Here is a 15,328-nt window from a genome sequence, read left to right as displayed (position 1 = left end):
ATTTTGACATGTGTAAAAGTTAATATTTAATAGTAAGAATTTGCTTACATAAAAAATATTAATAATGTAAAAGGATAATTAACAAAAATGACAGAATTTATCAAATAATACAAAGTATTATAAATAATTATAAGGAGATTATATATATATATATATATATATTTCATAAATTCGAAATTCTAATATTATTTACTTATTTTTAATTTTAAGTTATTAATTCTACAAAAAAAATATAGAAAAAGGATTAAGGAAATAATCAAAAATGCTGCTTTCAACTTTGTTTAATTGGAATTTTTTTTAATGGGAAGGTAAATTTTTCTTATTTTTTTAAACTAAAATTTTCTCCTTTTTCAGTTGGGAATATGTAAGATTAATATGTTGACCAAAAAAAAGGTTAATATATGCGTCTTCTTTTCCTAATACTGTATTTTAAAATTTATTATAGTATTTTTAGATTGTTTTATTTAATTTATATTTTCATCTTTGAATTATTTGAGATTCATATATTATCATACTTATAATTTTCTGTTTTTTCTTTAATTATGCAACATTAATTTCTTCTAATTTCTCAACATTGATTGGTTGGTCATAAACCTTTTTTTTTTTGCAAACATAATTGTTACCATTATTCATTCAATTCCAGAGGGAGATAACGAGTAGAAGCTCATCAAACTAATGGATAGATAAAATAGGCTAATCAAACACAAGCTTACAACAAACATAGATAAATAGATTGGAAAACCATAAATCATTGTTGATAGATTCATAGGAGCTTAAAGACTGTAACACCTACGTTTGCGGAAAGGTTTAAAAGAATTGATTTGGCCACATATGTCACCAAAATACACTTATTTTTTTGGTCAAGAGTCATGAGAGAACTTCATGATGGGTGACCTCCTAGAAGTGATTGTCAGAACTGTGAGAGTGAGGACAAAACACAGGCAAAGATCATTTGTAGATTTGTAGGATCGGTAAACAAGTTTTTAAAGTCTCTCAGACGTAACAAACCACCCATCGAATATGGGTCGGTTCACGGGCCGGGAATAGATGTAAGGGAAACTTAGGAAGGTGGGCCCATGGACTGAGAGTGGACATAGGCTCACTAAGCAAGGTGGCGGTTGAGGCGTTACAGAGACAGGCTACATCATGGTGTGTCAAAGACACTTCTACGAATACATTGGGAAATTTAATATTAGTTACTATCAAAAGATTTTATGATGTTAGAAAAAAGTTTTTAATTTCATTAGTTGTCGGAGCAAGCCATTTTGAGATAGCAAAAAAACGTGATCATGTTCTCTCCATACAGGTGGAGGGCATATCCGAGGTTCTCTCTTTGGTGGAGAAGGTTGGACACAAGGTTATCTTTCCAAAAGAGGAAGGTGGAGGAGGTTGGACGCAAGGTTCTCTCCATAAAGGGATGAAAGCGGAGCCAAGATTTTCTCCATGGTGGTCATACATTATTATGATGATACATCATTGACTATTATATTATGTAATATATTTTTTATTCAAAATGTTATTTGAGCCAACAATTTTAGTAATTAAAAAACTATACATAAATGAAAGTAAAATAGTTGGCTTAATGTGTTCATATAGACATTTTCTAGGTGGTGATAAAGAATATATTTGTAACACAGAGTATATTTAGGTGTAAAAAAACACACTTTTAAAAGTTATATACTTAAAAGATTTGTAAATAGATATAAATCAGTGTATTATAACAAAATAAAATTTAGAAATAACATACAACAAATTTTAATATATTTTTGTTAAATTTAATTTAATTTATAAAACTTTAAACCCGCAATCTAGTCTATATATATAATCTCCTTATAATGATCTTTTAAAAAATTTAAAGCTGTAGGTTTTTAAAAAAAAAAATTAAATAAAATTAGGTTTTCTTTTCTCTATTTTACTTTTATATAAAACCTTTTTATGGTAGGTTTTGAATTTTTACATTTTTATTTTTTAAAATTTTAAAAACTTAGAATTGACATGTGTCAACATCTGAATGATATAACTGACACGTGTCACGATCTTGTTAATGAGTAATTTTGACATCAAACTTTATATAATAAGATATATATATGTCGATGTATAATATTAAACTATATTTGGCCTTGAATTCATTTCTTATGATATGTCCTATCTTTTGTCTTATAAAAACAAAACCCAAACAATCAAATCCTATCTTTATTACATTAATTAAAAAGCAAGATATTAATACATAAAAACAAAATTTAAGGATATTATGCTTTTATATCATGATGTCTCAAAGAGAAAATCCAAACAATCTATGTTATCTCTTTTAGTCTTTTTGATATTTTTTCTATTTAAAAAAAACACAAAAGAAACAGTTTTGTTGAAGAAAAAGAAATTAATGAGCAACTTTGAAAATATATTGTTTTCATTTTTTATTAATAGTCATATCTTAAGTTATACAGTAAAACCTCTATAAATTAATACTCTATAAATTAAAAACACTATAAATTAATAAATTTTGATAGTCCCAAGTCGGACCAGTGTAAAAAATAACAAAATTCGATAAAATAATAAGATTATAATTTTTTTGAAATTCCCATATAAAATAGGGTGAGTTACTAGAATTTTACATAAAAGCTTCCTTATTACAAAAGTAACACATAATTGTTGGTAATTACTAGAATAAACTTTGTACCCATACTACCCTTGAAACTAGTGTTGAGAAAAAAACGTAATTACGGGTAATGCCATTAGTAAAAAAAAAACATTGGAAACTAGGACTAAGTCTACCAATCCTTTGATGGTAGATTTATACAGGTGGACTAATTAAAGGTGTACGTTAGATATTTTTGGTACACTTAGTTGTAGTCTTGGTACACTTATCGGTCAACGTAGATGGTACACTTAGTTGTAGTGTTGGTACATTTATCGGTGGACGTATATGTGTATCAAAAACTAAGTGTACCAAAAATATCTGACGTACACCTTCGATAGTCAATATGACCCAAAAGATATTTATGGTAGACTAATGGCCTATTGCGACAGATTTATGCGACAGACCTTATCCTTTACATATATTTTTGGTATACTTTGTTTGTTTTTCTCAATAGTTTTCGTAGTGTATTGGTAGACTTCTAGTCTGTGGTAGATTTAGTAGGCATTTTTGACAGCTGTAAAGTCTTACCAGAATAATACGAATTTGTTTGAGCTGGCAAAGACAGTCTAGCGTTGTGATAGACTTATTGGGGATAGATCTAAACACGTTTGCTGTAGTTCCGATTAATGGTGCTCATGTAATAAAGTTTGTAGCAGATTCATCAATCATGTTCTGTTTATCGGCCGGAGCAAACGTCTTTTTCCTACTCAGTTTCGGAAATCTTTCCTCTGGGTTCATCCATGGAAGAGCAAGATATCGTTTCGGAAATCTATATAACTCACTTTTTATAGGTTTTTAATTTAGAAATCAGATGTTGAGTCGAAAATCTATAATACTTGAGTAAAAACCCCACAAGTGAAACCAAAAAAATAGACATAAGTCGTGAAAAAATAAAGTGAGGCAGGGGAAATTAGGGTTTTCAGTCGTATGTTAGAGGTAGAAGACGAGGATATTCTGGTAACGGGTTCATTAAACCTAAAATCGAACGTGTACGTACATATAAACGTGTACATACATATGAACTTATACATACATAATGTTCTTGAGATTAGTGTACGTACATAACGTTCTTTTGCTTAGTGTAGGTCCATAAATCCGTTTTAATGAACAATATTATTGTAATTTTATAGTCATCTTCAACATATCTTCTTCTAGGTAATTCGTAATTGTTTATTTATTTATCATATTTTCGAGAGGTAATGAACAATAACCACACAAAATTACATTTTAACTATAGAGGGTAATATTTAGATAACATAAATATACAATACTCAGTTCAACTAGGTACAACTAAATATATATTTAGATTTGCATTTATATTTAAAATATGAAAATGATAATTAAGGTTTATAAGAATTTCTAAAACATATTGAACTATTAAAGAACCATGTTTAATCAACAATACAAGAATTTATCACTTTCTAATATATACTATCATTTTCACATTAAACACTCTTTATAGTATAAGGAAGACTTAGTAAGTGATCACCTCAAATGAAGCAAAAGAGGTGAAACCCAAGTTTTTATGAACATTGTGTTATGAAAACCTTGTATATGCTAATTAATAGTGATAAATCTTGTGGCCAACTGCTTAATAATTTATATTATAGTCCAACTGGAAATACGAAAAAATACAAAAGTTCAACTATGAATATGAGAGTACAACTGGACAACTATGTATAATTATGTGTATACCAAATAATTTTTTACTAATATCCTGTTGTCTTTGGTTCATTTTACCACACGTGATGATATTAAATGAATATCCGCCGCCAAAAAATCTATTTTTTTTCGTTTTCACATTATCCATATTTAAACTTATTTTAGTAGCTCTAGTACAGTTGCACCAAATAGTTCAAGTTATACTGAAATTTTCTCAGTTGTACCTAAGTGATTTAGTTGTACATAAAACCTCACATTCACCCTAAAATTCTATTAATTACAACCAAACAAATCTCTGTCCTTCGTCTATGTTGCAACTCTTCTATCTTCTGCAAATGCTCCATCTTCTACTCCTTAATAGCTTCTAAACAGATATATTTCCCATCTATCACTTCATTAAACGCACCCACTTTTTTTCTCAAACATCTCTACTATTTCTCCATCCTTTGATCCTTTTTCTCAAACATCTATACATCAAATACCTTAAGATGTTATTTTACAATAATATACAATATTTTTTATTTGTCTTCTTGATTGGATTATGATCTTTCTGTTTCTTTTTCTCCTTCATTGGCGTTTCATTCTTTTTACGTGTATCCTTTGATGAAGTATCTTCAAGTTTCTCCAACTTTAAGGTATTCAGATCATCCCCTGCATCAGCCAAGCTTTGACGATCCTCGAAGTCCATAGTTTCTTCAAGAGGCTCATAAATACATGTTTCATTCACTTTATTGGCAATGCTGGCAAAAAGCTTATCTTTTTCTGAAGTACTTTCACTGTTAGATTCATAACAAGCATTAGAGTCAATTCAATCATCATTGACTCGTCATTGTCACTATCGTATGTTTTTCCCCGGTTCTGATTCTGCTCCATGATGATATCAGCTCTCCTCTTAGCAATCTTCTTGTAATGTGATTCGCAATAAGCCTTCTTCTGAGCTACTGATCCAGCAGTTGCACACTTCTCCACTTCTTCCAAGTACTTGTTTGGAGAAAAAGATGAAAATTTCTCCCATGAAAGTGAATCATTCTCAAACTTACCAAACGAAACAGACACTGCAAGTTCTTTATTTGATGAAGTTGCGGTCATTATCTGTTTATCCATCCACACAAAAAAAAAAAACTCATTTAAAGACCTAACTCACTATGGCAAATCAAGAACCACATAAATACATAACAGATCATCAGGACATTAACAGTAATTGAAGCATAAATCTAAAAAACAACACAGCTGATCACCGAGTTAACTAGAAGAAGTATCCACATGTACTGATGTTGTTTTGCAAGTATCAAGGTCAAGCTGATCACGTCTGGTTCCATAACTAGCGTGACGGGAAGAAGAGAAATGACAGCTATTGGAGACATATACAACACCAGATTTATCGAGTTCAACTTTTCCCTGCAGGAGAAAGAAAGAAGAAGAGGAACAACAGAGACATCATATATAAATGTTGGTGTTTTTGGTAACAATTTAGTTCTTCTATGCGTTAAAATCTTAACCTGATAATAGTGTATTGCAACATTCTACCTAAGAACCAACCATTTATGAGATTTCTTAATTAGGCAACAAAACTTTCCTGATTTGATCCTCTTAACTGCTTTACAGAATCTAAAGACAAATGAAGGCGTGATATATTATTTACCCCTCAGAAGAAAGTAGAATGCCTTGAAGAACAGATTTAAAGGCTCTTGCCGCCATAGCACTAATGCACATAATGAACCCAAACCAGTGAAATCCTGGCTCACCCTGCAAAAACAAAACTTGGTGCTTTAGATCAACATCATACACACACTACACATAAACTTAATAATAAAACCAAGATCGTCTCTGCACAAAGGATATAACCAACCACTTGATTAAGCGGTTAAAGATATCACCTTCCAGTAGAAATAAGGAAGGTTAGATCCCAAAATGTTGTTCTACCAAAATTTCTACACCTGATAATTAGACCATAAACAAAAAAAGGCTAAAGCTTTTTAGATAATTCAACACTCAAATTTACCCTGATTTCAAAGTTTACACCTTTTGTCCAAGTTTAGATCTTTCACACCAACATATGAACATCTAACTACGAATCTATTAGATATACAACGGTTTAATATGGGTTATGTAAATAACCGGTTTGTACCGGATAAACTTTACTTGTATATAATCTCTGTATCATACATTAATTGTGAATAACAGAAATCATCATTTTCCATTCTCATCTTCTTCCTCTTTTCTCTACCATCTTCATCGATTCTGTTCGTTCCACTCAACTAATATGGTATCAGAGCTATACGCTTAGCTCAGATTTTGTTTTCTCTTTACTCTGATCGTTTTATTGTTGGTGATTTGTTGTGTGCTCGTTTGTGTCGATATGGGAGTTCCGATCCGGAAAAGTACTCGTCGTCAGGGTAAATCCACCGGTGTTGGGAGTTCTGCTTCAAAATCGAAAGCTCCGATGAGCTCTTTCTCTTCGATTCTGGCAGATCCAACTCTGGGTGTTCCGATCACTTCCAGTTCTGAGATCGATACTGTGGATAGCCCACACTCACCATTTTTTCTTCACAGCGCTGATCATCCTGGCCTCTCTCTCGTTGCAGATCGTCTTGATGGTACGAACTACAACCACTGGTGCTCTGCGATGAAGATTGCTCTTGATGCAAAGAACAAACTCGCTTTCATCGATGGTTCTCTACCTCGTCCGGATGAAGGTAATCCTATCTTTCGGATCTGGTCTAGATGCAACAGTATGGTCAAATCGTGGATGTTGAATGCTGTTTCTAAGCAGATCTATGGTAGTATTTTGAACTTTGATGATGCTACTATGATATGGAAAGATCTGCACAATAGATTTCATATGACAAACTTGCCGAGAACCTTTCATTTGATTCAGCAGATTCAAGATCTGCGTCAGGGTTCCATGGATTTGTCAAGCTATTACACTGCTTTGAAAACTCTATGGGATCAGCTTGACGGCAGTGAACCTACTGAATCATGTTTGTGTTGTCGTTCTTTCAACTGTGTGAGCAAACGCAATTTTCAAGCGAAGGTTGATAGAGGACAACTCATTAAGTTTTTGGCTGGTTTAAACGAGTCTTACTCTATCATCAGGGGTCAAATCATCATGAAGAAGCCTCTACCTGATATTGCTGAAGTTTACAACATCTTAGATCAAGATGATAGTTAGAGACAATTTGGTGTGAGTGTTGTACCAGCTGCTTTTCAGGTTGGGAATGTTGTGCCACATCCTGGAGTGATGAATGTCACGGTTCCTCCCACCTCTGCTCGATCTGTTAATGCTGCATATCAGTCTCATAAGAAGGATAAACCGATTTGCTCTCATTGTGGCTTTACTGGCCATGTTGTGGACCGTTGTTACAAGCTACATGGTTATCCACCTGGATGGAAGCCTAGGAAGCAACAATTTGCTTCTTCTCAATCTTCTCAATCGTCTAGTATGTCCCCTGCTGTTACAGCCCAAGTTTCTGGTACGATTGGTGTTTCTGACAAGAAATCCGATGGTTTGGAGAGTTTGATTGGGAACTTGTCTAAAGATCAGTTGCAGAACTTCATTGCGTATTTCAGCTCTCACCTTGTTCCTCAGTCCACCTCTCCGACCACACCAACATCAACGAATGAAGCTTCACCTTCTGTTATTCTCTTCTCTAATCCTACCTATTGCTTTATTGGAATATTGACTGTTGCTCAATGTGTGACAAATAAAAGATCATGGATTATTGATTCCGGTGCTACTCATCATGTCAGTCATGATAGGAGTTTATTTGATGATCTTGATATGTCTATTCGTCAGCATGTTAATCTTCCCAATGGCAGTTTAGTTATGGTAGCTGGTATTGGTACAGTGGTGATCAATGGTTCTATCAGTTTGAGGAATGTTCTGTATATACCAGATTTCAGGCTAAATCTTCTCAGTATAAGTTCGTTGACTACAGACCTTGGTTCTCGTGTTATCTTTGATCCTAGTTCTTGCCTGATACAGGATCCTATCAGGGGATTGACAATTGGAAGAGGTAGAAGGATTGCTAATCTTTACATGTTGGACGTTGAAGACCCTGCAGATTCAAGACAACTATCTTCTTGTAGTTTGAATGCTGTAATAGATTCTTGTAGTCATCTAAAATCCAAATCAGATCTTTCAAATCTAGGAAAGCCCAAACTTTCATATATGGCATTGTTAACATAACTGAAAACAGAGGAAGAGAAGAACTGTGATTACCCCACTAGCGATGACAACACCGGCAACAACAAAGACGAGAGCACCATAAGTAACCCAAGCTTCTCTCTTAAAGGTCATAAGATAAGCGAACAGAGCGGTGAAAAACGGCGTCGTAGCACCGACGGGTTGATTAAAAGAGACAGGAAGCTAACGAAGCGAGATATTACCACCGACGACGGAAGCACAAAAGACGATGCTTAACGTAGCAACCTTGAGGAACTGAGATCGAGATTTGAGGTGTTGAAGAGGAACAAGCTTTAGGAAAACGATTGATATGTAGCTAAGGAACTGAGATCTAATAATTTTGAGTTTTCTTTATGTGAAAATAGACCAGATTGACACAAAATTGAAAAAATATTGCTAGATTGACACCCTCCGTTAGAGGAAAACTAGATTGACACAATGTTATGTTTAAATTACCAAAAGGCCAACTAAACTGAAATAGGAAATAAAAAATAGCAAATTAAATACTAAATAAAATCTAATAATACAAAAAACATAAAAACAAAACCCGACCCTCAATTATTTAACTCAAGACAACATCAAATACCTTGTTATCCAGCATGTAATCCTCATATACCAATCCTCAATTATTTAATTCAAGAAAATAATAGAGAAATCGATTATGAACCCCAAAAGGAAAGAAAACATGATTAAATCCACATTGGAGAGGAGGAAAAAAGAATTTATCGAAAAATAAGATGAACCCAAAAGAGAAAACAATTTTAGTCGATATAGAGGGAGGGGAGGCATGATACAAAAGAGAAAAAATAAGGTAAACCCTAGATTCTCGCCATATATGGCAACTGCTACAAAAGTTTGTCGCTTAACTTAAAAAAAAACTGTCACAAAAGGCACTAATAAATCTATCATTACCCTGAAAAAAATCTGTTATCAAACTCGAAATAATAGATTTTTCATTACAGATAACAAATCTGCTATCACTATATCAACAAAAAACAAATATGTTATCATTGTATTCATATACAATAAATCTGTTATCAAGCAGCAGATTTTTTAGTAGGAAAAAAAACTGTCATAACATAAGAAACTCTGCCATAACGTATATTGTGCATGTGGGTCAATATAGCAATTTTAAAAAGACTTTCGAAAATCTGTTATCAAACAACAGATTTTTCCTTCAATCCAAAAATCAGTCATAACTTAAAAAAAATCTGTCATCACTAGATGTCAAACTAGCAATTATTTTTACGTTTATAAATCTGTCGCAATGTGACAGATTTTTTAAGTGAAAAATAAAACTGTTACAACAATCATAAAAAATCTGCCACAAAATTCCTAGAAATTTGACCAAAACAATGAAAATCTCTCATAACTTTATAAATAAGTCTATCGCGTTAAGAAAATCTGTTGTTCACAAAAAATCTGTCGTTACACACTTCAAATAAATCTGCCATAGAAAACAAATCTGCCGTCAAACTCTGCAAATTAATCTGCCATCTAAAATAAGTCTACCAAAAAAAAACTGTCATCGACAATAAATCTGCCACTTACAAATTAATCTGCCATTACTTGTATGGCAGACTTTTATAAAAAAACAAAAAAAAAACGAAATTGCAGGAATTTTTAACCAAGGGTAATATTGACTTCTTTTTTTTTCCTAACAGAAGTAGTTAAGTTTTTAACCAAGGGTAATATTCTGTAACATGTCATAGAAATAGTTAAGTTTTCAATTTCTAGATATCCATCATTTACATTTAGATAGTTTGTTTGACTATTAAATACAACAACTGATATTACTATTCATAAATTTAAATTTATGTATGTCATGTGTATAAGTGAATTTTTCTATTGTATTTGTAATTTATTGTTAATAATGTTTTCTATATATTACAAAATCAATTCCAGTAACATAAAATTTATAATATCTGAAAGTCTAATCTTATTTTACTAAAATTGTCTCAATTCATAATTTTTAAAATTTAAACTATTAAACATATATCTATAAATTAATATCACTATAAATTAATAAAATGTCTCAATATTATTAATTTATAGAGGTTTTAGTGTATATATAGTTTCAGTCGTTCAGAGATTAATCTTACCGGTTTATCCACCTGGTTAAGAGAAAAAATAAAAGAAAAGGATATGACTGAAATAGGTTATGCCTCGGCCCAGTCTTCCAAACTCAAAGGTCCAATAGTTTTTATAAGACCCAATAGTTTCTTTCAGGAAAATTAAAAATTGCTAATTCATCGTATTCGATGATGTAAGAGGAAGTGACTCTTCGTCTAACCAGTCATATGACTCTTCGTCTTCTGTCAACCTTTCAACACTTCTCTCTCTATATATATATATATATATCGGACTCTTCAGTTTGATTTGGAAGAAGAAGAAAAAAAAACCTAAAGAAGAACATTCGAAAAAACCTTAGATTTTGTTCAGAGTGTATTTGGAGATTCAGTTCGATTAAAATGGAACCTGGGTCTAGAAAAGGCAACAGGGTGGTGGTGATCGGCGGCGGAATCGCCGGCTCACTCGCCGCGAAATTGCTTCAGTCCGATGCTGACGTAACCCTCATCGATCCGTAAGTTTCTTAAAAATACCATTTTTTCTGTTCTTCGTTTTGGTCTTCAAAAGCTTCAAAGTTTGTCTTTGATACATTTTAAAACAGGAAGGAGTATTTTGAGATTACATGGGCAAGTTTGAGATCAATGGTGGAGCCTAAGTTTGCTGAAAGAACAGTTATTAACCACAAGACTTACTTGAAACATGGCCGTGTTGTAACTTCTCCGGCGATCAATATCACAAATAGTGATGTAATGACTGAAGATGGATCTGTGATTGGCTATGATTATCTCGTGATTGCTATAGGTCACACTGACTTGTTCCCTAAAACTAGACAAGAGAAGCTGTCACATTACCAAGCTGGTACGACTCTTCTGGTTCCTTAGGCAATGCTGATTTCTGCTGGTATTGAGATTGTGAGTGATGATATTTGGTTTATTCTTCTAGTATGATTTACAACATTCAATGGTGTATTTGGTTGCAGAATATAAAAAGATCAAATCTTCTGAATCAGTTCTGGTTGTTGGTGGAGGTCCCTCTGGTGTGGAGCTAGCTGCGGAAATAGCGGTTGATTTCCCGGAGAAGAAGGTCACTCTGGTACACAAAGGACCAAGGTTGCTTGAATTTGTTGGACAAAAAGCTGCTGACAAAGCATCTGACTGGTTAGAATCAAAGAAAGTGGAAGTGATATTGAACCAATCTGTGGATTTGAGTTCAGCTTCAGACGGAAACAAAACATACTGGACGTCAGGAGGAGAAACTATACACGCAGATTGTCATTTCCTCTGCGTTGGGAAACCTTTGTCTTCACACTGGCTCAATGGAACTGTTTTGAGAGATAGCTTGGATGGTAAAGGCAGGGTCATGGTGGATGAGTACTTGCGGATTAGGGGTCAAAGCAATGTATTTGCCATTGGAGATATCACTAATATCCCGGTAAGTACATGATATCATAGGATATATCAAGCTTTTACATAGTATCTTGCTTTGATTATACGATTCTTAATTATATTACAGGAGATGAAACAAGGATATATAGCAGAGAGTCATGCTAATGTGGTTGTCAAGAACATCAAAGTAATGATGTCGGGTGGGAAAAAGATGTCAACTTACAAGCCCGGTTCAGAGATGGCTATTGTATCTTTAGGAAGAAAGGACTCGGTGGCTCAGTTCCCTTTTATGACAGTTATTGGTTGCCTCCCTGGTTTGATCAAGTCCAAGGATCTGTTTGTGGGGAAGACGAGGAAGTCAAGAGGGCTAGATCCTAAACTTGTGTGATAAGGTTGAGTCTTTTAGAGTGTTTCAGGTTTCATCTTAAGAGTTGCTTTTGTACGAGATGTAATCATGTTTGTGTTATATTTTTCCTGATTCATTGTTTCAGCGTGGAGTGAGTGTGTTGGTTTGCTTATGTTGTTGTGTATCTTCTTTTTTATGTATTGATGATAAATGGTTGAGTTATTCTTGTTCGATGTTACTGTGCAGCAGCCTTTATCTCTTATCTTAAGCTTCCTTAACTTCATTATACACCATACATTACATATTTATACTTAGGTTAACACTTTAACCTATAGTTTTGTAGACCAACAACAAACCCATTAACATATGGGCTTAACAATTAAACAGGCCCAAAAGAAACCATTAACTCTTCTTCTTCATTCACGACTTCTCCTCTAGCACATCGATGCTCTTCCTCGATTCTTCTTCTTCCAAATACTTTGATGATGCCAATTTGTGGATTAATCAAAGATTGACTTCCAACACTCCATCTCAATTCTTTCGATTAATCCCCAAATTCGGCACTAGGGTTCTTATTTCTGTTTTCCTCTGATTGCTTCCATTGATTTTCTGTTCTACCACAAGACTCCTTCTCACAACATCTGCGTAGCTCACAGGTTTGTTTCCTTGCTCCCTCGTCGACTTGCTCTTCACAATATCATCATATTCGATCTGACTTTCCACTTTCTCGGATATGACTCTTGGCTTGACTCCTTCTTTATTCTTATCCATCTTAACTGAAACTTGATCCTTTTTCTTGTTCTGCAGGTGCTCATGCGAATGATTCAAATCACTGATCTCTTCCCTCTGAGATAAGTGATCTTTCTTCCTCATTGTTCCATTTCTCAATTGCTCTGTTGTCCTTTTTGGTTTCGTCACTTTACTTGTATATGCTCCATTCTCATCTGCCTTTTGTTTTCCTTTGATTCTAGTTCCCTGAATCTTCTCTTTTGTGTGAAGGTTTGCTTCCTCTTGTGTGTGTGATCTCTCTCAATCATTCCTCCTCGGTTTGGATTTTGCACTACTCCAAGTTTGAACCGAAGATATTCAAACCGTCTTGTATCGAGAGGCTTGGTAAGAATGTCTGCAGTTTGTTCCTCCCCACTACAGTGTCTTAGATTAATTACTCCATCTCTGTTTGCCTCTCGAACAACATGGTATTTTATTTGAATGTGTTTGGTTCTCTTGTGGTGCACAGGATTCTTCCCAATTGCAATAGCAGATGTGTTATCGCAATAAATTGGAACTGCCTTGGTGGTGTCGACCCTCAATTCTCCCAGCAGTCTCTTCAACCATACTGCATGATTGGTGGCTGCACACAACGCCATATACTCTGCTTCTGCTGTAGATTGTGCAATGGTGTCCTGTTTTTGTGTCTGCCAAGTAAACACAGCACTTCCCAAGGTAAAACACAAACCCGTAGTACTGCGCGTATCTTCTTTGCAACCTCCCAAATCAGAATCCGAGAATCCAATCAACTCTACTTGATTGGTCTCATGAAAACTCAATCCATAATCCATAGTGCCTTGTATGTATCTTAACACTCGTTTTGCTTCTTGTAGGTTTTGTTCAGTGGGTTTAGATAAGCTCCTAGACAAGTAAGATGCAGCAAAAGCAAGGTCAGGCCGAGTTGCTGCAAGATACAGAAGTCCTCCGATCATGCTTCGATATAGTCTTGCATCTGGAAGAAAATCACTTTCACCTTGATCTTTTCCACTTGGTTTTAGAGGTGTGCTCACAGGTTTGCAATCCCTCATCCCAAACTTTTCCAACAACTGTTGAGCATACTTCCTTTGGCTCAGAAACACTCCTTCTTCAGTGTAAGTAATCTCAAACCCAAGGAAGTACTTGAGTTTTCCCAGGTCAGTCATTTCAAACGTTTTATTCAAATTTTCCTTGAACTGTTTGATCATTTTCTCACTACTCCCTGTAATGATGAGATCATCAACATAAAGACTGATAACCATAATCTCACCTTCGCATTCTAGTGTGTACATTGCTGCATCACAGTCACTTCTCTTACATCCTTGTGACATAAAGTAAGAGTCAATCTTACTATACCACGCTCTAGGTGCCTGTTTCAAGCCATACAGGGCTTTCTTTAACTTGTAAACCATGTTCTCTGCTCCCTCTATCTCAAACCCTGGTGGCTGTTCAACATAAACTTCTTCTGTGATTTCCCCATTTAAAAATGCTGACTTCACATCCATTTGGTGCAGGTTCCACTTATGTTGTGAGGCTAAAGCAATTATGGTTCTGATTGTGTCGTGTCTTGATACTGGAGCAAACGTTTCACCATAATCTTCTCCATATGTTTGGGTAAACCCTCTTGCCACCAGTCTTGCTTTCAGTTTTTGAATCTGACCACATTCATTTGTTTTCACCTTATATATCCATTTGACAGAAATCACTTTCTTACCTTCAGGTTTCCTTACCAGTTCCCATGTCTCATTCTTGTTTATGATGTAAATTTCATCATCCATAGCAATCCTCCATTCCTTGCTGTTTATAGCTTCTTCAAAGGTAGAAGGTTCTTCCCAAGTAAGATAACATGCTTCTGCAAAATGATTTGCGTCTTCTCCTTGTTCATCTGTATCATGATACACATCATCTAGTCTTCTGACTTTGTGAACAATTCGCGAGGAGCTCCCAGGCTCAATTTCTCCTTCACTTAACTGAAACGGTATCGGAGTTATGCCTTGTCTTTCATCTCTGATACTTGTTTTGATTTCTGGACTGGTTTCATTTCTCCTTGGAATTTCCTCATCCGTTTTCTGAGATGGACTGGTCTTATTGGGTGAGTCCTCATTTTTCTCTTCAACTTCTTGAGTTCTCCAATTCCAACTCTTGTGTTCTTCAAAGACCACATCTCTTGATACTTCTATCCTTTTTGTACTTAAGACATACACTCTGTAACCCTTACTTATGGTGTTATATCCCATAAACACAGCTTTCTCTGATCTGTCATCCAGTTTTCTTCTTCTGGCTGCAGGTATCCACAC

At 34.5% G+C, this 15,328-nt stretch overlaps 2 protein-coding genes across 2 annotated transcripts; one reads left to right on the top strand and one right to left on the bottom strand.

Annotated features, from left to right (window-relative positions):
- Positions 1-5,023: 5,023 nt before the first annotated feature.
- LOC104770540 (uncharacterized) lies at positions 5,024-6,066 on the bottom strand. Its single transcript, XM_087503661.1, has 3 exons — positions 5,943-6,066; positions 5,539-5,698; positions 5,024-5,392 (listed from the first exon to the last, which is right to left on the bottom strand). The coding sequence occupies exons 1-3, from the start codon at positions 6,011-6,013 to the stop codon at positions 5,024-5,026; spliced, it is 600 nt and encodes a 199-aa protein (XP_087359787.1). The 5' UTR covers positions 6,014-6,066.
- A 4,656-nt stretch (positions 6,067-10,722) lies between these two features.
- LOC104770539 (uncharacterized) lies at positions 10,723-12,525 on the top strand. Its single transcript, XM_010494981.3, has 4 exons — positions 10,723-11,070; positions 11,158-11,414; positions 11,536-11,987; positions 12,069-12,525. Exons 1-4 carry the CDS (start codon positions 10,958-10,960, stop codon positions 12,327-12,329), a joined length of 1,083 nt encoding a protein of 360 aa, XP_010493283.1. The 5' UTR covers positions 10,723-10,957; the 3' UTR covers positions 12,330-12,525.
- Positions 12,526-15,328: the final 2,803 nt, after the last annotated feature.

Source organism: Camelina sativa, chromosome 20, assembly GCF_030686135.1.
Source record: "Camelina sativa cultivar CO46 ecotype springtype chromosome 20, ASM3068613v1".
In the NCBI taxonomy this organism is placed as follows: domain Eukaryota; kingdom Viridiplantae; phylum Streptophyta; class Magnoliopsida; order Brassicales; family Brassicaceae; genus Camelina; species Camelina sativa.
The sequence above is the reverse complement of the archived record's forward strand: the minus strand, read 5'-3'. Positions and strand labels throughout refer to the sequence as shown.